A 24,644-nucleotide genomic window follows, 5' to 3' on the forward strand; every position below is an offset into this window, starting at 1 on the left:
TTCAGCTTTGCCATCACTGGAATTAATTACATTTTAAAATATAGCAAAATAGAAAACAGTTTAAATTGAAATAATATTTCACAATTTTACTATTTTTGCTGCAGTTTTATCAAATAAATGCAATCTCAATAAGAATTAGAGACTTAGTTAAAAAAAAAAAAACTCTTCAGCCTCAAACTTTTGAATTACAGTGTATATTTTATCAAATCTACACCACAACAGTAATATGCAAAGAAAAGAGAGCATTTTTATTTTCAGCGTTAATTATGCCTTCAAATATCCCCAAAAGACAGTTTTGCAGATTTGTCCACACAAAAGTCAGCTCACAACACACACAATTACATCAGTAGTTCACCCAAAATGAAAATTTATAATAAATGTAAATGGGAATCCATATTGACTGCTTTCATAAAACTTTATGGTGCTTCTTGTGTTCACTTACATTAAATGAATAGCCAACACAATTTGCAGCATTTCTCTATTTGAATTCCATAGAAGAAAGTCGTATGCCTTTGGCGCAAGTAGTGTTATAATACTATTATCTAATTGGATTTCTCTTTGCATTCTGGGGTTAAAGGCCAAAACGGCTAATAGGATTTTTAGGTGAATATGAAAAGGCCAGAATTTAGGAGCTCAACAAGACTAGTATCACCAGTCCAAAATCTGGATTCTCGAACAGTGAGAACAATGCGAGGATTCACCCGTACTGATCCACAGTCTCCCCGCAGACCTTATCTGGGCTCAGCACAGAAGAGAGAGAGTCTCAGTAATGGGTGGAAGACTGCAGTGGTGTCAGAGAACAAAGCTGCCAACAGCGGCAGCCCACAGCTTCCACTGACACATCTGATAGGGTCCTAACAGAGCGATATACCAGAGACGGATAGTTCTGCAGAAGGCGAGACCAATTCTCCGACGCGAGTCTGGGAGAGTAATGGGGAAAATTAAAAGATAGACTACAGAGAGAGCGGGGGAGGAGAGAGAGGGAGTGCGAACAAATGATGAGGTGGGCTCCGAGTAATAAAATGTGAATTGGACATTTTACCTCCTGGTTTGTTCTCTGGGAAGGAACTGGTGGACAGAGGGGAACTTCCTTTGAGATTGCCAGTATGTGGCGGCTCATTTGTTTCCATCTGGTTGTTCAAGGTTAAGAGCTTGCCTTAAAGGACTGATAAACGACTCTCCCGGGCCGCGCTATACAGCCGTGAGATGCGCCGTGGCCAATGGAGAGTGCGTCTAATTTCCTTTATCACCTTTCAGCTTTAATCCGCAGGCCCACTGACACACACACACACACACACACACCCACACACACACAGAAAGGAAACAGCCAAGCCCAGTTAACATTTATCTGTCAGGTTGGGCATGTTCTCACTCTCTCTCTCTCTCTCTCTCTCTCTCTCTCTCAAAGCTCTTCCCGTCTCATTCTCGCGCTGAGTCTGAATGTGTAACGCCACGCGTGATAAGGCTAAGAGCAGGGGCCACTCACTCGGATTTTCCACTGTCTTATTACACTAGCCGTGAAGTGATATGTGTCATGGGAGGAATACTGAAGATGATTTTTTTCTGTATTTGCTATAAATCACCTGTGGTGTCCCATGCAGGACACATCTCTCGGCCTGGTCCCCATTAACTGCAGTGTTTGGTGTGGAGATACGGGTGTGGTGGATTGTTTACAGGAAAAACAGAAAGCAGCCGATTCCTCAGCCAGACTGTTACATCAGCCATTTTCTTCCAAATGAAACAGACTGACTTTAGTGCATCATTATAGCACAGTTGGCCTCAACGGTGCGGTTAGAAAACTAACTTTATCTGATCTTAGGTGATTCATTCTTGGTATAAATGTTCTGAATTATATTCATAAGTGTGTCAGTTTTGCGAGGGAAAATATATTATTCGCAGCTGGTTCATGACCCAGATTTTACTTTGGATATGAAATGGTGACACAATACTGAAAAGTTTTATCCTTAAAAGAATATTCCAGGTTCAATACAAGTTAAGCATAACTGATAATGTTAATTACTACAAGAAATCATTTTGTCATCCCTCTCATTGCCTCCATTAAAAAGAGAGAAAAAAGAAAGTTTGAGGTGCGACACTCACAATAGAAGCAAATTTCTGGAGGATTTAAAAGCAAGGCAAGTCACCTTAATCTGTTTATACAACACAGATTGTTTCAAAGCAGCTTCACGGTATAATATACAGGAAACTAATAGAATCAATGATTCAAACTTCATAAAATATGAGACAAATCCATATACTGCTGTGAACAGCTCTAAAAAGACAATAGTGTTATTATTCAGCTCCAATCTGTTCAGCGTTGATTTAAGCAGAAACGTGAAGCTTATAATATAAAAACACATTAATTCTTCTGCTAAAACATGAGTATATTATGAGCTTTTTTTACAGCCGTTTTAGGGTTTCAGGCATTATCTTGTCGTGGCAATGATGTTTCTGTAAGGCATTTGCAATGGAAGTGAATGGGACCATTTTGCAGAAATGTGAAGTTTATAATATAAAAGCACTTTAATTCTTCTGTTAAAACTTGAGTATTATTTGACCTTTTTTTTTTATTTTTGGGCATTGTGTTATCATGGCAATGGATTGAACTTTCACTCTAAAAAACACTGGATTTAAAACCACCCAATTTGGGCTGTTTTAGCTCAGCGGCTGGGTAAATAGAGGACAGAACACATTAGGCTAACCTTACCCAGCAAGTTGGGTTGTTTTTTCAACCCAGCATGATTGGTTGATTTTACCCATTTATTTTTACAATAATATTAAAATATATAAAAAGTGAAAGTGATGTGACATATGGCGACCCATACTCAGAATTTGTTCGCTGCATTTAACCCATCCAAAGTGCACACACACATCGTGAAAACACACCCGGAGCAGTGGGCAGCCATTTATGCTGCAGCGACCGGGGAGCAGTTGGGGGTTCGGTGCCTTGCTCAAGGGTCTCACCTCAGTCGTGGTATTGAGGGTCCTGCCAGCCCAAGACTCAAACCATTAGGCCACGACTTCCCCACAACTTTTATGCATATTGCATTAAAAATATGCATTAGACCTAGCCACTGGGTAACACAAAAACTACCCAATTTACCCAAAGAATGACCCAGGCTCAACCCGGCATTTGGGTCGAACAAAATAACCCCCCAAAAATGACCCAGGTTCAACCAGTGTTTGGATTCTTAAAGTGTTGCATAGTAAAATCATGTTAACACACAGACTGTTCATCTTTTAGCTATACTTTTTTATTAGCCCCATTCACTTCCATTGTGTCTTATTTTAACCAATATTTTTTCTCTCTCTCTCTCTCTCTTTTGAAAGAAAAAGAGGGAGTAAAAAAAAAAAAAAAAATGTTGTGGTAACCCACATACCCAAATTTCAGCATTCTGTAATATTCCATTAAGGAGCTATTTCTGTTTGGATTTGTTTATGTAACCAAATGTATTTAGGTTGATCCAGTGATGTTCAGAAATATTTTTGACTAAAAATAAATTAAATTAGAAGCATGTTTTAAGTTAATATTGGTTTAGTGTACTATTAGGACAAATTTTTAAAAAATGTCAATATTAAAATAAATTGAACTTTGTATGGTTTATTTTTGAAAACTACATGTTGTTTTCTTTATGACCCTTTAGCGTGCACCCCAGGGACCTTCAAATCCAAACAGGGTGAGGGTTCTTGTATGCCGTGCCCTTCCAACAGCCGGGCCAGCTCTAGGGCGTCCAGCATTTGCCCTTGTCAAAGCGGCTACTACCGCTCTGACAGCGACCCCCCTGACGCGGCCTGCACTAGTAAGTGATGATCATCAGTAGCACTTGTCAAATTAACATAGCTCCCACATTGTGCTAATTATATGTTGAAAAGGTCTGTCCTGTGCATTTGGCCCGTTTGATGTGGCGACTAATGACACAGGAAAGCGTGTTGATAAAAAGGTCATGATCGCTAATGTAAGCCTGTCGGTTCTCAGCATCTAGCACATAAAGCATGCGATTACAACCGGTTAGCTTCAGCACCGTTGAATCTTGACACATGGATTTAATTGGAAATATCACATGAATTCACACATTGATGCAATGTGTTGCAAAATCCCCTAGTTGGAGAGATTTTTTTTTCAGTGGTGGTCTTTTGAACGTTTTCAGGAAGCCTGAATGTTGTTTGTTATTTATGAATTTAAAAACGGAATTGTGCTGGAGGTAAGCACAAACAAAAGGGAAAAAAAATATTTATTCCTTTTCAATAATTGTAACCAAAGCTTCCAGTTCCTTAGGCAGTTGTGCTTTGAAAATCCAGCCTCTGGATTTAATTAGTTTACATCATGATTCACTGAGCAAGATTTGTTGGTTGGAGATTTGACCCTGACAAGTTAACTATGGAGTACATTGTAAATTAGACATTTTTGAAACAAATATGCAAGAATAATTAGATAATTTTCCCAATGACAGCCTTACTTTAAAGCTCCAGATTTTTTATTAGACTTGGAATACTATGTAGCGATCTACGAAGTGGTATTTTTTATTCCTGACTAAACATATACCGTATGTGCAGAAAATGGTTTGCTCCAGGACATCATATTTGGTCTGTTAAATTATACATGTTTCACGAGAATGACCGTTGTCTTCCTAGCTGTTCCCTCGGCTCCATTAAACGTGATCTCCAGTGTGAACGAGACTTCAGTGTCACTGGAGTGGTCCGAGCCGCGGGATTTGGGCGGGAGAGGTGACGTGGTGTATAACGTGGTGTGTAAGAAGTGCCTGCACGATGGCGGGTCCTGTGCGCGGTGTGACGATAACGTGGAGGTGTCGCCGCGGCGGTTGGGTCTGGCCGAGAAGCAGGCGGCGGTGAGGAATCTACAGGCTCACACCCATTACAGCTTTGAGATCCAGGCTGTCAACGGGGTGTCCCCCAAGAGCCCATCCACCCCGCAATATGCTACTGTCAATATCACCACCAATCAAGCAGGTGAGAAATTCATTTTCAATTGTCTAATAAACCAGTAAACCACAGGAGACTGTTTAATCTGCACCAAACAGGTAAAATCACAGTAAAATACAGGCTCAAATGGCTTATCTTTTTTATAAAACATTGGCACAAGGGTCAATGACCAATAACAGTGTCCTCATAAAGAAAATGAAAAGTCTTTTAAAATTCTATGAAATGTACTCTTGAAATCATGTTGGTTTCACATGGTTTTTAAAAAAAAATAAAAATAAAAAAATATATATATATATATATATATATATATATATACATACATATATACCCATTATATATATAATATATGTTATAAAAATTTAATGCCATAATATAATATAACATAATATTATTATATTATATTATTATTCATTCATTTTGCATGCTAGTCTCACCACGACTATTATTTGGTGGCTAAAAATAATAATTAAAGAAGTAAATTTTTAAAGGTCATACTTTATATTTTGACATTTTGATATGTTCATCAGAGGTTTGTTGCAGGTCAGTCTGTTGCATGTATGAATCTTTGAATAAATTAAAAAGAGACCATTGTCATTGCCATTGACCCACAAGCAATATGATCAAAATAATGATAAACAAGTATTTTATGTTTAATTCTTCTGTTTATTACACAAAGTGAACAGAATACATTATTCTTATATTGCATAATTTTATTCATTTGCGTATGCGTTTTCTCTTCAGTTTTAAATTCACATTTTTATTTTATTTTTGTATTTGCATTTAGAATTTTATTTCCCAGCTGTCCATTCTATCAGAACTGACTAGAGACCCTTTATGGGTCCCGACCCACCAGTAAAGAGTCATGGCCTTAAATAATCTGATGTTATTCTAATAAAGTTATTCTGCTTTTTCTCTCTCCATCTCTGAACACCTCCAGCTCCATCAGCGGTCCCCACCGTCCACTTAATGCGGGCCACAGCTGGCACTCTCAGCCTCTCCTGGCTGCCCCCAGAGCGGCCCAATGGCGTGATCCTGGATTATGAGATCAAGTACCAGGAGAGGGTGAGGAACTGCTGTGCATCTAAATCACCCCTGACTGAAGAACTCTTGAACCCCAGCCAGATGACATTACACCAGGCACCCAGCATGGGTTTAACTGGCTTGAGCTCAAAGTAACCCTGGCTCGTCTTAAAGTGGAGTACAATGGAACAACAGATGGCCACTGGTCAAAATCCAATGGCTAATTCTAAAAAGAGTGGAGCTTAATTCGTCTATAGGATTTACTTCCTCCACGTGTTTGGTTGACAGTTTTAGCCCAGGATTGTCTTTCAAATACTTTTGATCCACTAATTGCAGTGAAAACTGTTAACTAAACATTCACTCTAAGCATTCAATGACTCAAGAGTCTAGTTTCGGTCCTTTAATCTCTACGTGTTTCTGTTTCTCAGGGAGAGTCATTCTCGCACACCGTCACTGCACAGCACACTTCTGCCAAAGTGGAGGGTTTAAAAGCTGGCACGGTGTACGTCGTCCAGGTACGTGCTCGGACCGTAGCTGGTTACGGACGCTATAGCAGCCCGGTGGACTTCAGTACAAGTCTGTATGGTAAGAACATAGACTTTTTCTTTCTTTTGCATCTGTTACAAAGATACTGAGTGGCTAAGTGCATTTTTTTATACACCAAACCATGTACACCTACCCATTGGAAAAAATAATCACAAATGAGATCTCTGTAATATCCGAATTGTTTATCCTTTGGTTAAATCTCCTGCTCCATAGATATTTCTCCTGAGAAAAAGACCCCAGAAAAGTTTCATGTGTCTAAGTCAAAGATTTCATTATGAATCGAAACATTTTGCATCAGATTCTTTCAAGGCTGTATGATCTGATGCCATTCATATTTATTTATTAACTCTTACCTTGTCAAAAGCAACAGTCTATTTTTATTCTTCCTGATAGATTTTAAAAGTAACATCGCATATGAAGTGCAGTTTTGCATATTTTATCATTACTGGTATTCTAAATGTATCTAAATTCATCTGACAGATGACCCAGAGCGGTCAGTACAGGACCTGTTGCCACTCATTGTGGGCTCTGCCTCGGCTGGATTTGTGGTCATTATCGCCATGGTGGTCATCGCTGTTGTCTGCCTTAAGTAAGTATTATTAATGAACACCCATACGTGACTTAGATGGTTATGTCATCATTTACCCACTCTCATTTTGTTTAAAACTATTATACTATTACTATTACTATAGTATAGTTACTATTAACTATAATTTTCTTTCTTCTGTGGACCACAAAATAAGACATTTTGAAAAAAGTAATTTTTATAAACAACATTGCTTTGGACATTGACTGTCATTGTACGGGCAATATTGGTTAAAACATGCTTCAAAATAAAAGTCAACATGAATCCATCTTACTTTCATAATGTGGTTTGAAACAATCAATCTACGTATAAAATATTGGTCACAAAATAATAAATAATAAAAGTAATTGGTTTTTACCGATCCGAATATGTTAGAAACGATGCATCGCAATACAAATGCCAACTACTATCCGATACACAATTTTTTAAATTGATGCATTGCATTGTTAACTTTTATGCCAATGTACGGATGTGAATCAGTGAATCATACCGTCCCTATATACTTTACGAATTTCGTGTACTGAGAAATTATGCACAGTTTAGATGCAGTCACATGTACCAGTGCAGCGAATATTAGCATGGCAAAAACCAGCCATTTACCCTTTTTAAAGACTGTGATGACTATGACGATTTACGATTCTGAGAACCCTGGAAATGTGAAAAAGTTCATTACTGTAGGAATCCATGTGATCAGGAATTTTGCTGAGAGTGAAAGATTTCCCCATGCAGATTTTGCAACATATTGAAGGTGGTCACATGGATTCACCAGACTTACTAACCACAGGCTACTTGGTTTGGAAGTGCGCGTACATTGCTACACTATTGACAACAGACAATGGACCTTTTTGGCTTACAAAATTTCCCCGAAATTTTGCTAATGTGACCGCGCCTTTAGACCAGGAACTTGTAGTAAGAAAGTAAAGAGGGTCCATTTAGATTTCATGTTGATTTAGCAAAGAGCTTTTTGTATTGTTTATCGTTTGAATGCCTCAGTACTTGGTGTCAAACAAACTCAATAGCCCAACAGCAAAATGAGATCAGATAAAGACTGCAAAACAGACTTCAAAGTGCATCTGACTTCCGATATTTAAGAGACTCTCACAAGATGCTCATTTGAGGCCACTTCGCCCAGATCCGAGCGAAGACTGGGACATTGCCAATCACTCCAGAGACGGCAGACTGCCACAGTGTCTATTTGACACATTCTTCTTGACTGTGACCGCCTTGTTGTGCCAAAGCGTCTCCTCCTCTCCGCTTCAAGCTCATTCTTCTCTCTCATTCATGCCCTCTGCGCTAGTATCCTAATGTGTTCTTTGTGTGTGTGTGTGTGTGTGTGCACTGAAGCGTCATTCTTTTCCTTCCGACATTTAAATTGGAGATGAGATGCTAATTAGCAGCAGGCGTCATTGTTAGCACAGGTCAAGAGACAAAAGGAATCCCACAGATGGTGAATTCCAATAGGCCCCTTTGCTCCCGTTCCTTTTCAAACATGCTACTTATGCAGAGTTAGCGAAACAAAGAGATCTTAATGAAAGGCCGAGATTTAAATGCACTGTTCACTGTCTTCAGATACTTGATGCAGGCATGAACCTAGCCCAGATTAGCATGTATGTTCTTGGGCTTGGTTATTTGTTCCTCGCTTAAGGCTCAACCCATGATTTGGTGTTAATTGACTTAGTGTTTTTGGAGTACATCCTACATTTTGGCTCATCTGAACCGTGTAATGGAGCGGTTCTGGTTTGAAGCGACAACAAGACAGTCTTGACGGTTGATCTTTCGTGCTGCTTGTTGTGGTGACCCGGCCTTTGAATCCTGCATGTACCGTATTGCAATTAGGCAGAATGGCGAGAAATCGTAGGTATTTAGAAAGTGCATTACCTGTGTAAGTTTATATTGATAAAACTAGCTTGTCGTGCAATTTGAGGGACATAATTTATGATTGAAGCATATGAAATACCTAAAGCACTCAAATGTTCTCTTTCACAAAATGCCCCAGTTACATTTTTTTGTGCCTGTAGTGTGTAAATCCAGTCTTAAGCCAGACTCTCAGTGTGTGTATAATCTGGTTACAGACGGCAGCGTACTGGCTCTGAGCTGGAGTATACTGAAAAATTGCAGCAGTACGGTGAGTATATCTGCACTGTTTGCCAAAAACATATTTTTTGCTGTATATATTTATTACTGTGACGAGAGAAAGCTTGTGAAAATGATGCAGTGATATAGCTTTTATAAAATGATAAAGTCAAGAGTCATCGCCTTAAAGGGTGGTACACATGATCCAACGCATTGCATTGTGACTTACACTCACCTAAAGGATTATTAGGAACACCTGTTAAATTTCTCATTAATGCAATTATCTAATCAACCAATCACATGGCAGTTGCTTCAATGCATTTAGGGGTGTGGTCCTGGTCAAGACAATCTCCTGAACTCCAAACTGAATGTCAGAATGGGAAAGAAAGGTGATTTAAGCAATTTTGAGCGTGGCATGGTTGTTGGTGCCAGACGGGCCGGTCTGAGTATTTCACAATCTGCTCAGTTACTGGGATTTTCACGCACAACCATTTCTAGGGTTTACAAAGAATGGTGTGAAAAGGGAAAAACATCCAGTATGCGGCAGTCCTGTGGGCGAAAATGCCTTGTTGATGCTAGAGGTCAGAGGAGAATGGGCCGACTGATTCAAGCTGATAGAAGAGCAACTTTGACTGAAATAACCACTCGTTACAACCGAGGTATGCAGCAAAGCATTTGTGAAGCCACAACACGCACAACCTTGAGGCGGATGGGCTACAACAGCAGAAGACCCCACCGGGTACCACTCATCTCCACTACAAATAGGAAAAAGAGGCTACAATTTGCACAAGCTCACCAAAATTGGACGGTTGAAGACTGGAAAAATGTTGCCTGGTCTGATGAGTCTCGATTTCTGTTGAGACATTCAGATGGTAGAGTCAGAATTTGGCGTAAACAGAATGAGAACATGGATCCATCATGCCTTGTTACCACTGTGCAGGCTGGTGGTGGTGGTGTAATGGTGTGGGGGATGTTTCTTGGCACACTTTAGGCCCCTTAGTGCCAATTGGGCATCGTTTAAATGCCACGGCCTACCTGAGCATTGTTTCTGACCATGTCCATCCCTTTATGACCACCATGTACCCATCCTCTGATGGCTACTTCCAGCAGGATAATGCACCATGGCACAAAGCTCGCATCATTTCAAATTGGTTTCTTGAACATGACAATGAGTTCACTGTACTAAAATGGCCCCCACAGTCACCAGATCGCAACCCAATAGAGCATCTTTGGGATGTGGTGGAACGGGAGCTTCGTGCCCTGGATGTGCATCCCACAAATCTCCATCAACTGCAAGATGCTATCCTATCAATATGGGCCAACATTTCTAAAGAATGCTTTCAGCACCTTGTTGAATCAATGCCACGTAGAATTAAGGCAGTTCTGAAGGCGAAAGGGGGTCAAACACAGTATTAGTATGGTGTTCCTAATAATCCTTTAGGTGAGTGTATGTGCGGACAACCTATATCAATTTCCACTTCTACACTGTTAAAATGTTCATAATTTTAATAAGAAAATAATGAAAAAATCTTACAATAAAAATCTGTTCATTTGTTAAATGTAAGTATTTTACTATAAAATATTTGGTTTTGGATGTTAAAAAGTATGTATTTCCATATAATTTAATGTCAAAATATACATTTAACAAGAATACAAGAGGAAATTATGGAGTTTCTGGTAGTAAAAAATAGTTACCTTATCATTTATTATGAAAAACAATAGTAGGTCCCTAATTGTACTGTATTATGTTTCCCTAAAATATTTAGGGAATTTTTACAGTGTACCTAGCCTATTTACAGTAATAAATAATAATAAAAATTGCAAAAAGAATGGACTGAAAAACATTCTTTGTCTTTTGGTTTTAGTGTCCCCCGGTGTAAAAGTTTACATTGACCCTTTTACATATGAAGACCCGAACGAGGCCGTTCATGAGTTTGCCCGAGAGATTGACATCTCATGTGTGAAGATAGAGGAAGTCATTGGAGCAGGTAAACCACATTTCTCAGTATTAAAAACAGGCCTTTCTTATTAATGAAGAATATACTAACACCTGATATCTCGTTTTACATAAACCTATAAAATATTAAAGTTTGGTGGAAATCTCTAACTGTGTTTTCAGGCATGCCTTGGAGCAGTGGGTTTACACTGGTTTTGCTTCAGGAACCAGATTTTACATGACAAGAGTACCAGTTATTTATCATACAAAATTAACAAAGTGTCTTTAAAACCAAACATTGCTATTTATGAATATTACCATGAACTGCATAGATCTAACAATATTTTTAAAAATCACACACCACCATTCATAAGACTCATTAAGGCTATGTTTATTTAATAAAAATGAATGTAAAAATACTAATATTGTGAAATGTTGTTACAATTTATATATATATAATGTAATTTATTCCTCTGATTCAAAGCTAAATTTTCAGCAGCCTTCAGTGTCAGATGATTTCTGAAGGATTATTCTAATATGCTGATTTGATGCTCAAGACACGTGTTATTATTATCAGTGTTGAAAACAGCTGCTGAATAATTAGTTGCATTCTATAATTTACATTCAGTGTGTTTGTCCTTTATGTCTATAACCCCTGTAAGAACAGATGTGTAACGTACCAGTTAAGAACCACTGCCTCGGAGGAAATATTTGAAAATATTTATTTATAATTGTTTACAATACACCATATTCTTGGGAGATAAAGTAGAGAATTTATTGTGTAACTAACCGTATACATGCTGCTTGCTGCCTTTACCTATGTTTTTTATTATCATTTATTTATCTATCCCTGTGCTTGTGTTTGGCCACTCCCATGTTTTACGATCTGAATCAATTCCCTCCACCTCGTTTCAAACTTTCACATCCAGAGTCCAGGCCCAAAACCCCCACAACCCTTACATTTCTGTCTCCTCCTTCTCCACAGCGTGTCCCTAAACTCCTCTCTCACCCTCTCTCTCCATCCGTCCCCTGCCTATTCAAACCCTAAACTGCTGCCATCCCTTCTTTTCTCTCGTTTGCACTTTCCTTGGTTTTCAGCGGTGCATCATTTCTTCCCTCGAATGGTTTTTGATCCTGAGCTCAAACCAATAATCCTCCCTCTCCCTCACACCCCCACCCCACTCCCTCTCCCCTCTTCCTCTGTTCAATTCATTCAGGAGAGTTCGGGGAGGTGTGTCGAGGCCGACTCAAGCAGCCTGGCCGAAAGGAAATGACCGTGGCCATCAAGACGCTGAAGGCGGGCTACACGGAGCGCCAAAGACGAGACTTCCTTAGCGAGGCCAGCATCATGGGCCAGTTTGAACATCCCAATGTCATCCACTTGGAGGGTGTTCTGACCAGGAGTTGCCCGGTGCTTATTGTTACAGAGTTCATGGAGAACGGAGCGCTCGACTCCTTCCTAAGAGTAAGACTGAGATCATATTTAATGCCAAACTGCTTTATTGCATTAGCCTTACTTATTTGCTTTCTCAGTATACAGCATCAGGAGCTGAGCCCATGGGCATTTTAGACATCATTAGTGTGACCCGGCTAAGTTATCCAGGTTTCTAACTCTGTTAAATTTGCCCACTGGTACATTTGACAAAAATATTGGCTAAAGGTTGTCATTATCATCCAATTATTAGCCATCATAATGCATAATACACATTCTTCTGGAGCTAATAGTGTCCACAATCAAATGTATACTGCTTTAACAACTAAAATAATTAAAGACAATCAAATGTATGGAATGCACCGATTTCATTCACCAGAGGTCTTTACAGCACATGCATACAAAACTGGCAATATTAATACAAATAGTAAATCAAATGCAAACTATGAAATATGAATATTAATAAAAGACATACAAGTCGATCGTAAAAAAAAAAAGAAATTTCAAAGCTTGTTTTAAATGTTTTATGTTAAGATTCTGGGTATGATCATTATGTTTATGTAACTGGATTCAATAAAATTCACAAAAAAGAAATCACACTTTGAAAAACATAAAAAATCAGGTAAAAACAGTAAATATTTAACATTAACAGTTTACTCACACGAGTAAACATGAAAACACATCATTTTTAAAACTGCACTTAACTGTTTTTAAACATTTGTTTTTCAAAAAATTCTAATTTTCTTAACACTTTTTTAAATATTTAAAAAATTTGGGTCACACTTTATTTTAGGGTCCAGTTCTTGCTATTAACAAACCTTTAGCTACAACTTTTGCCTTAATAAACTCCTAATTTGCTGCTTATTAATAGTTAGTAAGATAGTTGTAAAGTTTAGGTATTGGGTTGGATTAGGGATGCAGAATATGGTCATGCAGAATATGTGCTTTATAATTACTAATAAACAACCAATATGTTAATAAGAGGCATGCTAATAAGCAACTACTTAATAGTGAGAACTGGTCCCTATACTAAATTGTTGCCAAATTTTGTTTGTGTGCTTTCTGACAACTCAAGACTGACCGAGGACATAATATAATTGTTAATTACACACCTGCATCTTAGCCAAACTCTAGTTTAATATTCATCTCTTACAGAGTTGAACTAACTTGTGAAATTCACTCTCTATCCCTAAATTCTGTCCTTGTACCTGTCCATGGTGCCATTATTGCTGAGTGATTCAAAATGACAAATTTCGCTGGGAACAGTTTCAGCTGAAAAGCACAAGTGTCCACTGCTATGCATAAAATAGACCACTTTAGCTTTGACATTTAATTAAAAATGAAAAAAAAACTTTATCTTACTTGCTTTATATTAAATGGAGAGTGTTTTTTTCTCACCTCAAACCATCCCACAATCTGTCTTTGAGACTCTATTCTACACAAATTGAAAGCGTTTAAAACGGCACCCCATTTATACTGCTAGCAACGCAATGTGACGAACTCGAACACTACTATTATAATGAAAGAAACTGTTGAGTCGTGTTGCATTGCTCGCTTGCGGTCTAGATGGGGTGTTAAAATACATCAATCGCATATTAAATCAAGTGCCATTGCAATAAAAACTGCTGCAGTGCATACATTAAAAAGAATGAAAGAAGAGTTTTCAAAAGTATGCAGCTTTTGAAAAAAGAGCCTGGTGCTAAGAAAAAAAATGCTTGGCTTCATAATCTTTCATCAAAATGTTATAACTCTTTCAATCAATTCCCGATGGACAAAATCAAGTTTTACTGAATATTCTGTTTCAATCTGAAGCACGTCACATTACTTTACATAACTTAGATAGCAAAACTTCCCTTGGCCAGAACTTCTTTTGCGCTGACAGGGGAATTTGATAACTCCTCAGCATTAAACAGTTATTCATGGTGCTTTAGACAGAATCTTGCTTCACCTTTAACTTGTGTCAACATCTGGCATTTCAAAACCTTACTAATAATCTTGTGAGACCTTGTATAACCCCTCAGTTTCTACAGTAAACAGTTTGCACTCCAGAACCTTAACCGACCCATGCAGACAGTCGATGCAGAGGAGCTTAGACATCCAGAGGTGGATTGTTCTTGCTCTGTCTGACCACCAAGCAGATGACACAACTTAAAGCCCACCCAACCAATGTCTCATCCCCCGACATCTTCCTACGGCACAGCTTGTACTCACACAAAGTCCAGCCAGGGACACAAGCGCACTCATTTCCACGCATACACACAAACACACTTCTAAAAATATCTAGAAGAACAAGCTTTGGCATGATTCATCTTCAACTTCAGAAGGAAAAAAAAGCATCAACATCAAAATCTCATACCAGAATGTTTATCGTCACTGGAGCCAAATCAAGTGAGAATGGCTACAGACGTGATGATGTCCTTTTGCTTGGAGGCTTAGCATGAACCATGTGCTATTTGTGAACAGTAGACTTGTGAATTTCCCCTTAGAGGTTTCTCTAACACCAGAACTTGGGCTGTAGCATTACTTTTTTATGTTGGACATAAAACATTAATAAAAGACAAGATCTCTCTTAATAAGTCTCAATAATAATATCAAATTATTCCCAAAGTTTTGAATGGTAATGTGCATTGGTTTGGTGTTAATTTTTAAATGTCTATTAGGCACTGTATAAACTAGGCTGCTTGTGAACCTGTATTTAATGTAGTTTTGATCATATTTTCTCATTTGTGCCAATGCAGTGGAGATTTATTTGATGCACGGCCATTGACGTAATAGCAAATGGAGTCGCTGATAAGCCCGTTTATTTTGCTGTCCCAACTCTGTACGATAATATGGTCATTTGCATTTTAATATTAGAATTTTACATTGTTTTATTCCTGCTCTGATCCTATCCAAACAGACTTGCAGCCCTGCAGAGGACCACCGCTTCAGAGTTTCTCTATTCAGAATATGAAAATGAAAACATGTGGCTTTGATATTCTATGTGAAGTGTGTAATTGAATTACGCTTTCAAATATTCAGTGCTATTGCAAAGGAAATTCTTCCATAAGGATTAGCTTTGTGGAGTTTTGTGGAGACACTTCTTACTAGCATTGGCATCCTGATACTCTGAAGAAGATTACGGGCTGCTGCGAGTAGAATTAGTCCAGCGGCTCTGTCAGAGTCAGGCTGATTAGAACGAGGAGAACTGGTGTAGTGTCGTGTTTACATCTGTTAATGCCACTCTCCCTCTTCTATTGTACTGTTCCCTCTCAGCTGAACGATGGCAGGTTTACCGTAACGCAGCTGGTTGGCATGTTGAGGGGGATCGCAGCTGGCATGAAGTATCTGTCCGACATGAACTACGTCCACCGTGACCTGGCTGCCCGCAACGTGCTCGTCAACAGCAACCTGGTGTGCAAAGTGTCCGATTTTGGTCTCTCTCGCTTTTTGGATGATAACTCGTCGGACCCCACCTACACCAGCTCATTGGTGAGTTTGGTTAAGGTCACGCATGTTTGCTGTTATATAACAATGCAAAAGCAATAATGAAATATCCCTGTTCTAATAAATCCTACAATCCCCACTAAGCCATTATAGTAGCTTATCATAAGTACTTTGTCTGTGCAAATTGGTAACCAATACACTTAGTACAAACAGTTCTTTCCTTTATAAATAATAAAATAAAAAATTATATAAAAATTTTAAATTTAATTTAATTATTATTTTTTTTGTAATAAAAAGGACATAACTTTGGCCATTCCAGGCCATGTAAACTAAAAAAAATTGTAAAGTATGCACCAAAACTCTAGCTCTAGAACAGGCTACCAGTTTTTATTAGAAATGCCTCGTTAACCCTTCTTTTTCTCTGGCTTTTAATTGGAGTTAATTGTGCTGTGTCTGGTCTTTTCATTGCTGTAATTCATGTTGTTTATGGTGTTAATGTTTATGATATTTGATTTATTGTACAGCACCTTGGTAAACAATAGTTGTTTTTAGTGGTGCTATATAAATAAACATGAGTTTAGAGCTGAGTTGAGATGCAATTAAAAAAAAACGTTTTCATGATCCATTTAATTAAATATTATTATTACTATGTTATTATACTATTATTACTATATTATTACAACTTACTATGTTAGCTGTTTATGTTAGCATAGATAATGGTGTTATCATTTGTATTTGAATTGGTAATCATGATATCAGTTGGCAATACCATGGTACTTTGCTTTACACCATGATATTGAATGATTACCATATTAAAATACCATGGTATTTACACTACATGTTATTTAAAGGGATACTATGATACCTTGCATATGCTGTGGTATTTATGGACTTGATACATCTCCAAAACCATTTTAGCATGGTGCTGTTTGGTATTTTTTGTTAGTTTATTAACCTGAGTCATCTTTTTTGGATTTTAGTCTCTGAGGGAATTTTCAGAGAGCGTTTTGTCGAAATCCAGGTGCCGGACAGAAATGTAGCGATATCTGCGCTTTACAGATACAGTGTGCATTAAGAATTGATAAGAACAGCCTTGACCATCAGAATCGGGAGTACAGATGGCATACTTGATATGAGGAAGAAGCCTGTCTCTATCTGTGTCTGATGGAAACATATGGATGTAGTCAGTACAGTACGTGATGGCTTGTTCAGTGTGTCCGACATGATAAGCTACGGATAAGGGAATTGAATGACTAGAATCCTGTATAAATCCTTTCATTTTATTTTTAGCATCTACATCAACTCTTTTGGCTAAAAATGTTGATTACATATTTGTGTCGTTACCAGCCATGCTAGCAGTCAGTGAAGATTTAGCACTAGCATGCTTGTTTAGCTCGTACTTCGCTTGGGTTAGTGTATTGATTAGTCTTCCCGTTCACATTGTCTGTTTGAGGGATAGATCAAACCGGTATGTTTATAGTTAGATTCCTGCCATTTTATTTCTACTGGTTTTCATCTCAGATTAATGAACCCAGTACCCCGTGGGGAGGAAGCCGTGAGTAGGGGCCGAGTCTTAGCGCTAATTAGGCAGCTGAAGACTCAAGCCATGTCGTTGGTTTTAAAGTCTGTGTTTGAATTTAATGACTTCTCTGTGTGTATGTGTGTAATTGCGTAGGGGGGAAAGATCCCAATCCGCTGGACCGCCCCCGAGGCCATCGCCTTCAGAAAGTTCACCTCGGCGAGTGATGTGTGGAGCTACGGGATCGTGATGTGGGAGGTTATGTCATTTGGGGAGCGGCCATACTGGGACATGAGCAATCAAGATGTATGTCAACTTTTCTGTATTACATCACTGATGAATCTCATGAAATCTTGTGTTTAGGTGACAATTTAGTCCAAAATGGCAAGTAAGAAATTGGATGTTGCATTAAAAAATGTTTAAAGTATTTTATATTGTGGCATTATTTTCATGACAATTAGTTATGTTTGTTTTTTTTGTAATTCCTATAATTATCAATGGTGTTTTCATATTTATGTAGAAATTAAATAAATAAAAAAACCATTGTGTTACAGTATTAACAACAGAAAAAATACTGTAATAGTACTTTTATTTTTGTATTATTTTTTAATCAGCCTAAATAAAAGGTAATTCATTAAATACTACACTAAGCACTTAATATTTAACATTTAAAAGATATATTATTTGTTTGCATTACAGCAATGAGAATTACATTTATCCATGCATTTACTATAATTTATATAGTAAATTAATTATATTAATATATAATTGTAGTTATTATATATTAATATAATGAAGATATTAATTCATATTTTTATTGATATCAGTTATTTATACTTTAACTTTATTTATTAACAATAAAAAACACAACTTTGATCAAATAAAAGGTAGTTTTTTTTGTTTTTTTTGTTTTTTGTCATTCCGATGATTCTATTAAATCAAATGACCATTTATTCCAATAAATCAAATCAATGGTAATACAACATATACTACAACTACAAGTATGCTGAACACCAAATACCTCGCATTTTGAATAATATAATATAATATGAGAATGACTTTTTTGAATTACATTCATGAGATTTGATAATGGGTTTGTATAAAAAGAATAAATATTAATGGTACTTCTTTTTTTTGATGGGCCATTAGTTTTGTGTAATTATTATTTATTATATTATTTTATGTGGTGAAATATGTCCCAGAAAATTCCTGACAGATTTAATGAGATCCATCCTTTTTACATTTAATACTAATCTCTTTTATCAAAATGTTTATTATCTCTATTCAGTGCTATAGCTTCTGCTGCTTTATCTGTATTGCAACCACAATGCTATGTGTTTTATTCTTAGATGCTCTTTTTTCAACTCTATTAGTCTTTATTATGGTTTAACGATTGTAACATTCCGGTCATGTACTGTATGCCTAATAAAACTCTGCATACTGGCGAGTTTGTCCTAATGCAAAAGGACAGTGTAATTGCTCTGTCTGTTGATGCTGTAGGTAATGAACGCAGTGGAGCAGGACTACAGGCTGCCTCCTCCCATGGACTGCCCTGCAGTGCTGCACCAGCTCATGCTGGAGTGCTGGGTGAAGGAACGGAACATGAGGCCGCGCTTCGGACAGATCGTCAGCACACTTGACAAGCTCCTCCGCAATGCCGCGAGCCTCAAAGTGCTTACCAGCACACACTCAGGGTGAGCAGAACACAAACCAGATTAGACACGGGTCAATTATGGCCTTGACTTACAGGAAAAGACGGATCTTCCTACTGGAATATAGTTTGTGAAATCCCAATTGGCAGAGAATGCGGCAAATAGTACGCTGTTACTGCTACTTTTACTGCTAAGCATGGAAATTTGTCATATCAGCACTGTGATATTTTAAATATATATATATAAAAATTTTCATCCGATTGTACTTCTCAGAGGTTGCTTTTTCATGAATCAGGATACAGTTTGGAGGTATATGTCATACAAGTATTAACTTATAAGTCTCAGATGTATGAAAACCTGTTTATAAATTAATTGTCATATAAAAATGTTACAAATAAATAAGTCACTTTAATTTCCAATTTAAGTACAAGAAAAAATTATATTTTAAAGTCTAAAATGACAATTACAAGTTGAATTGCTAGATACATTCACTTTTGTTCAATATAAATTACAAGAAATAAAGTCAGTTGTGATCACAACGATGTCAATAACAAAAAACTAATTTGCAAGAAAAAGTAACATTGTGATATTTAAAGTGACAATTAGAAGTCATAATGGTGAGATAAAGTCTCTTTGCACATTATTAATTAGAAATTACAGGAAATCAGAAGACTATTTGCAATACAAAGTCACATTTATGAGAATCAAAGATGCAATGTGGCTCATATGTAACGTCACATTTTGGGATATAAAGTCACAATTATGAGAAACTTTGCAACTTTGAAAGTTGCAATTTCAAAACGTTACAGTTGCAAGATAAAGTGGCACTGTGAGATTTAAAATGACAATTACAAGGATCAAAGAAGCAACTGCCATGTGTAACATTGTAGGATATAGTCGCAATTGCGAGAAAAAAAATCACAGTTGCAGTACTCACATTGTCACAAAAAAAATCACATTGTGAGATTTAAAATGCCAAATACAAGTGGGCAATTGAAAAATATCTATAGAGTTAAAACTGAATAAGCACTTAGACTAAACTCAGATTTTTCAATCTTGGAGAGAATTTTAAGAGAAGTTTTTGAGTTTCCTGACATTTGACTGATGTTTGTAAATCTAAGTACAGTTTGTGACATTACTGAGATCTCGAAACGTCTGACTTTGCTCTTCATTCTGTCTCATTGCATTCTAGGAGAAACAATGGAGCTATTAAAAAGAGATCTATCTTTCCTACGGGTAAAGCACAAGCTGAATTTTTTAACTGAACATGTGCAGCAAAATACCTATCATGATAAGCTTACCCCTCCCCGCGCCCCACTATGCAAATCATTGTTTATGTGTAGGGATTTTTCTCCCACCCAACTCCTCACAATAAGCAGTTTCAACCACATAAATTATCCAGCAAATAAATTCAATCCATAACACTGCTGAGTCTGACTAAATAAGCACACTCATTTCACTCGCATTTGTAAACGCGCTGCTCTCGCCTTGAGCGCTTTGAACCGCACCGTCTTGGGAACGGAGCAACGGCTGACTTACACACAGTGCAGTGCCCTTTCCTCTTCACTGGCTGCTGTGTATGCTCGCTGGGGAAGCTGGTTCGGTTCAGACTAGGGCTAGCGGAGGTGGCGGAGAGAGCTTAATAAGGGAGATGGAGGAGATGCTAAAAGAGAGCAATGACTTTAATTAGTCAGCTAATGAGCTTTTTAATGTGCCGGCAGTGGAGCCCCATGCCTAACGGTCGAGTGTGTACGGGTGCGCGTGCGAGCACGTCATGCCTCCGCGTGATGCTGCATGCTGATGGCCTGTGTATGATTCATTTATGTTTGCATCTGTATGCACGAGCAGCCCTGGCCAGGCTGTTGACATGCCATGATCCAATCTCCAGAGACAGCTGTGTGTCTGCGTGCGTGATTACTGTTCTCATTTGAATGAGAGTGTACACATTTGGCCTTTTTTTATTGGAAATTAAAGGAACAGTTTACCCCAAAATGAAAATGCTGTCGTCACTCCCTCTCATGTTGTTCCACACCTATATGCTGATATTGTTCCACTGTTAATCAATATTAGGAAATTTTGAAGAATCTTTACACAGCTCTTTCTGCACCTGAGTTGTACGTCATCCAGAACTGAATTGAGAATGGCTCCAATTCAGTTTCTAAATTAAAATGAAGTGGCAAACAGAATTTGAATTTGATGGTATTTAAGAGATGATTATATAGAGCGATGGATAGACAGATGGACACATATATAGATGGATGGATGGAGAGGCAAATATTTGAATGAATGGATGGATGGATGGGTAGATGGAATTATATAGAGATAGATAGGAATTAATTATATCTAGATAGATAGATAGACAGACAGACAGACGGACGCATATATATGGATGGATGGATGGAGAAACAAATACTGTATGGATGGATGTGTTAATGAATGGCTGGCTGGATAAAGGAACAAATTAGTGGGATCAGTGTTTCCTGCATTAGCTGATTTTTGTATTTTGTATTTCCCTCTGTGTAGTGATCTCTATCGAGTTGGCGGGACCCTGCCGGGCCATCAGAGGAAGAGTATAGGAGATGCACAAGACATGAAACAACAAATGAGCCAAACTCTGCCCATACGGGTTTGACTGATTAAAAAAAACACCTGCTGAGCCTCCAGGCTAGCAACAAATTCCCATTTGAAGAGAAAACCTGACTGGGACAATCCAAAAAAAGCCAATGGAAAATTACTGGAGCCGACTATTGCTTGAAGAGCCAATAGAAAACCTGTATACAATTTGGGACAGTGTCGCACCCCTCCCAAGGAGCCTGTGGAAAACTACGGCGTGTCCAATGGAAAACTGTATGGGCCTGACGGGCAGCCTGTGAATGGGGCACCTGGGGAGTGCTGGGAAAACACAGCACATGTTAATTGGAATTCTGTATGATGGCGCCTCAGGCAATCGTCTTTGTTCTTTCCCTCCCTTTTGTCATGACTTTATCGTGTTTACACTGAATTTTCATTACATGAATTAAATTGATGGCGTTTCTACTTCTCAGGTTCAGTTTGCATGTGTGCATGTGTTTCTCTAATGGCAAAAAGCGATCATTCTCTTCCATAACTCCAATCCCTTCCATTCTTCCTCTCATGCCGAGGCCACAAACGATGAGATGGACTTGAGAATTATAAGCTAACTGTAATAATGTTTTAAAAATGTATTAAATGTAAGCCCGGGCTGTTTGATGTTGGCTTGAGGATATTTTGCCGCTCTTTTTCCCTCAAAGTCTTGCTTCTTCTGATCTTTTCTTCATATTGAAGAAAGGAAGAGAGGAGTGGAACACATGAAAGTTTCAAACTAGCCAGGACGGACTCAAACTGAAGCTTTCAGAAAGAGAAGAGGACATTTTCAAAGAATGGAAAGTCCTTTAAGGGCGAGTTGACTTTAAAAAAGCGGACTGTTACGATTCAAGAAGAGTGTTTTATTTACCTCTGTTGTATTTTGTCTTCCATGAAACGCTCTTGAGAGATTTCTCCGCGTGGAGGACTTCAGACTGTGATTTAAAAACTCCCGTTTCCCCTGCCTGTGAGCGAGGGGGAATTGTGCTCTGTGTGTGTGTGTGTGTGTGTGTGTGTGTACAGTATGCTCATGTGTGCTTGAGAGAGCCAGTCGAGCTCTACAGCTTTACATGCATGCCATATTCAAAACTCAAATCTATCCGAGAGGTGAGACAATGACAGTTTGACTCGAGAGCTGTTGTTTGATGAATATTCCACTTATTTTAATTCAGTCTGTTCAAATATGCATAACTGTGTAAATAAATGCCTCATAAGAACTGAAGAGTCATTGACATGATTATAATGGCTGATTTACGAGACCCATGACACCCACATGAAATGTTCCAAAATGCTTTATTCAGTGCATACTGCAACAAAACGCTACATTACTGGTTTTTGTTTCACACTCTATTAGACATGCAGCAACAGGCAATAATCAAATTACAATTTCCCTTAAAATATTTCCCCTCTCATATGAAACATTAGGAAGTCAAATTCATTTTAGTGAATCAGTTTGTTCAGGCGATTCTAATGGTTCAAAAAAGATTTGTCATGATTCCCTGCACAATTTTATTTTTTTGCCTTTAATTATGCATTTAAGTATGAATTATTAATATTATCAATTAATATTAAACATTATATATCATGTAGAAGAAAATGTATAAAAACTGTTTTAATATTATTAATAATAAAAATATGAAATAATAAATATTAATGAAACAATAAATTATATATTAAATAAATATTTATTTAATACATATATTTTATAATAAATTATATATATTTATAATATTACAGTTAAAATTATTATATGTTAAAGGGATAGTTCACCCAAAAAATGAAAATTAGACCATGTTTTACTCACCCTCAGGCCATCCTAGCTGTATATGACAGACGAATCCAATCTGAGTTATATTAAAAATTGTCCTGGCTCTTTCAAGCTTTATAATGGCATGGGTGGATGTTTTTGTTCAACAGTCCAAAAGAAGTCAAAGTACATCCATTCATAATAAACAGTGCCACAGTGGTGAATAAGGGTCTCCTGTAGTGAATTGATGTGTTTTTGTAAGAAAAATATCCATATTTACAACGTTATAAACACTTTTCTCTCACTTCCGCTAATTGTCATGCGTGAAAGATGTTCCAGCCAGTTGATGTAGCATGCATGCGTCACGTGCGCCTGTGAGATATGCTAGTCTCGCAAGTTTGTTTACAGGGGCAAAGGAAGCAAAGTGTCCTTACTTTAACAAAAGAAAACCACTTGGCTTATATCGAAATCCTCTGACATTTTTCTTTACAAATCCTCGGTTTGTGCTTCTAATTCATTACCGGCATTTTGTTTTGCTGTCTCCTCCGTGCTTCCATGTTCGTCATTAATCACCGGCGTGTGCGCTGCGCCTACATCCTACGTCATTCACCCGGAACTGCTTCCACCTAAGACAGTTAGCAGAAGTGAAAGAAAAGTGTTTATAACATTTTAAATATGGATATTTGTCTTACAAAAATGCATCGATCCGCTAAAGGAGGCCTTTATTAACCCCCTGGAGCTGTGTGAGGTACATTTTATTATGGATGGATGCACTGTATTTGTCTACTTTTGGACTGTTGAAAAAAAAACACCCGCCCAGTGCCAATATAAAGCTTGGAAGAGCGTGGACAATTTTGCGTGGACGAATCCAACTCCGATTGGATTCGTCTGAAAGAAGAAAGTCATATACACCTAGGATGGCTTGAGGGTGAGTAAAACATGGGCTAATTTTCATTTTTGGGTGAACTAACCCTTTAATATGCAATTGATTTTCAGCATTTGAATATATATACATATATATATATATATATATATATATATATATACAGTATATATACTGTATATATACATATATATATATATATATATATATATATATACACACACTCATTGCCAAAAATATCGGCACCCTTGGTAAATATGATCAAAGAAGGCTGTGAAAATT

At 37.6% G+C, this 24,644-nt stretch overlaps 1 protein-coding gene across 1 annotated transcript in view; it reads left to right on the forward strand.

Moving 5' to 3' along the window:
- Positions 1-22,948, forward strand: part of LOC306846231 (ephrin type-B receptor 3-like) — a 30,628-nt gene extending 7,680 nt beyond the window's left edge. Inside the window, exons 5-16 of the mRNA XM_079379453.1 lie at positions 3,645-3,800; positions 4,633-4,968; positions 5,879-6,003; positions 6,390-6,546; positions 6,988-7,096; positions 9,166-9,218; positions 11,032-11,154; positions 12,320-12,567; positions 15,790-16,005; positions 17,636-17,785; positions 18,980-19,173; positions 21,655-22,948. Of these exons, the coding sequence (XP_079235579.1) occupies positions 3,645-3,800; positions 4,633-4,968; positions 5,879-6,003; positions 6,390-6,546; positions 6,988-7,096; positions 9,166-9,218; positions 11,032-11,154; positions 12,320-12,567; positions 15,790-16,005; positions 17,636-17,785; positions 18,980-19,173; positions 21,655-21,763 (1,976 nt within the window). The 3' untranslated portion in view covers positions 21,764-22,948. The remainder of the gene's footprint in view (positions 1-3,644; positions 3,801-4,632; positions 4,969-5,878; positions 6,004-6,389; positions 6,547-6,987; positions 7,097-9,165; positions 9,219-11,031; positions 11,155-12,319; positions 12,568-15,789; positions 16,006-17,635; positions 17,786-18,979; positions 19,174-21,654) is intronic.
- The last annotated feature ends 1,696 nt before the right edge of the window (positions 22,949-24,644 follow it).

Source organism: Barbus barbus (assembly GCF_936440315.1).
Source record: "Barbus barbus genome assembly, chromosome: 26".
Lineage (NCBI taxonomy): Eukaryota > Metazoa > Chordata > Actinopteri > Cypriniformes > Cyprinidae > Barbus > Barbus barbus.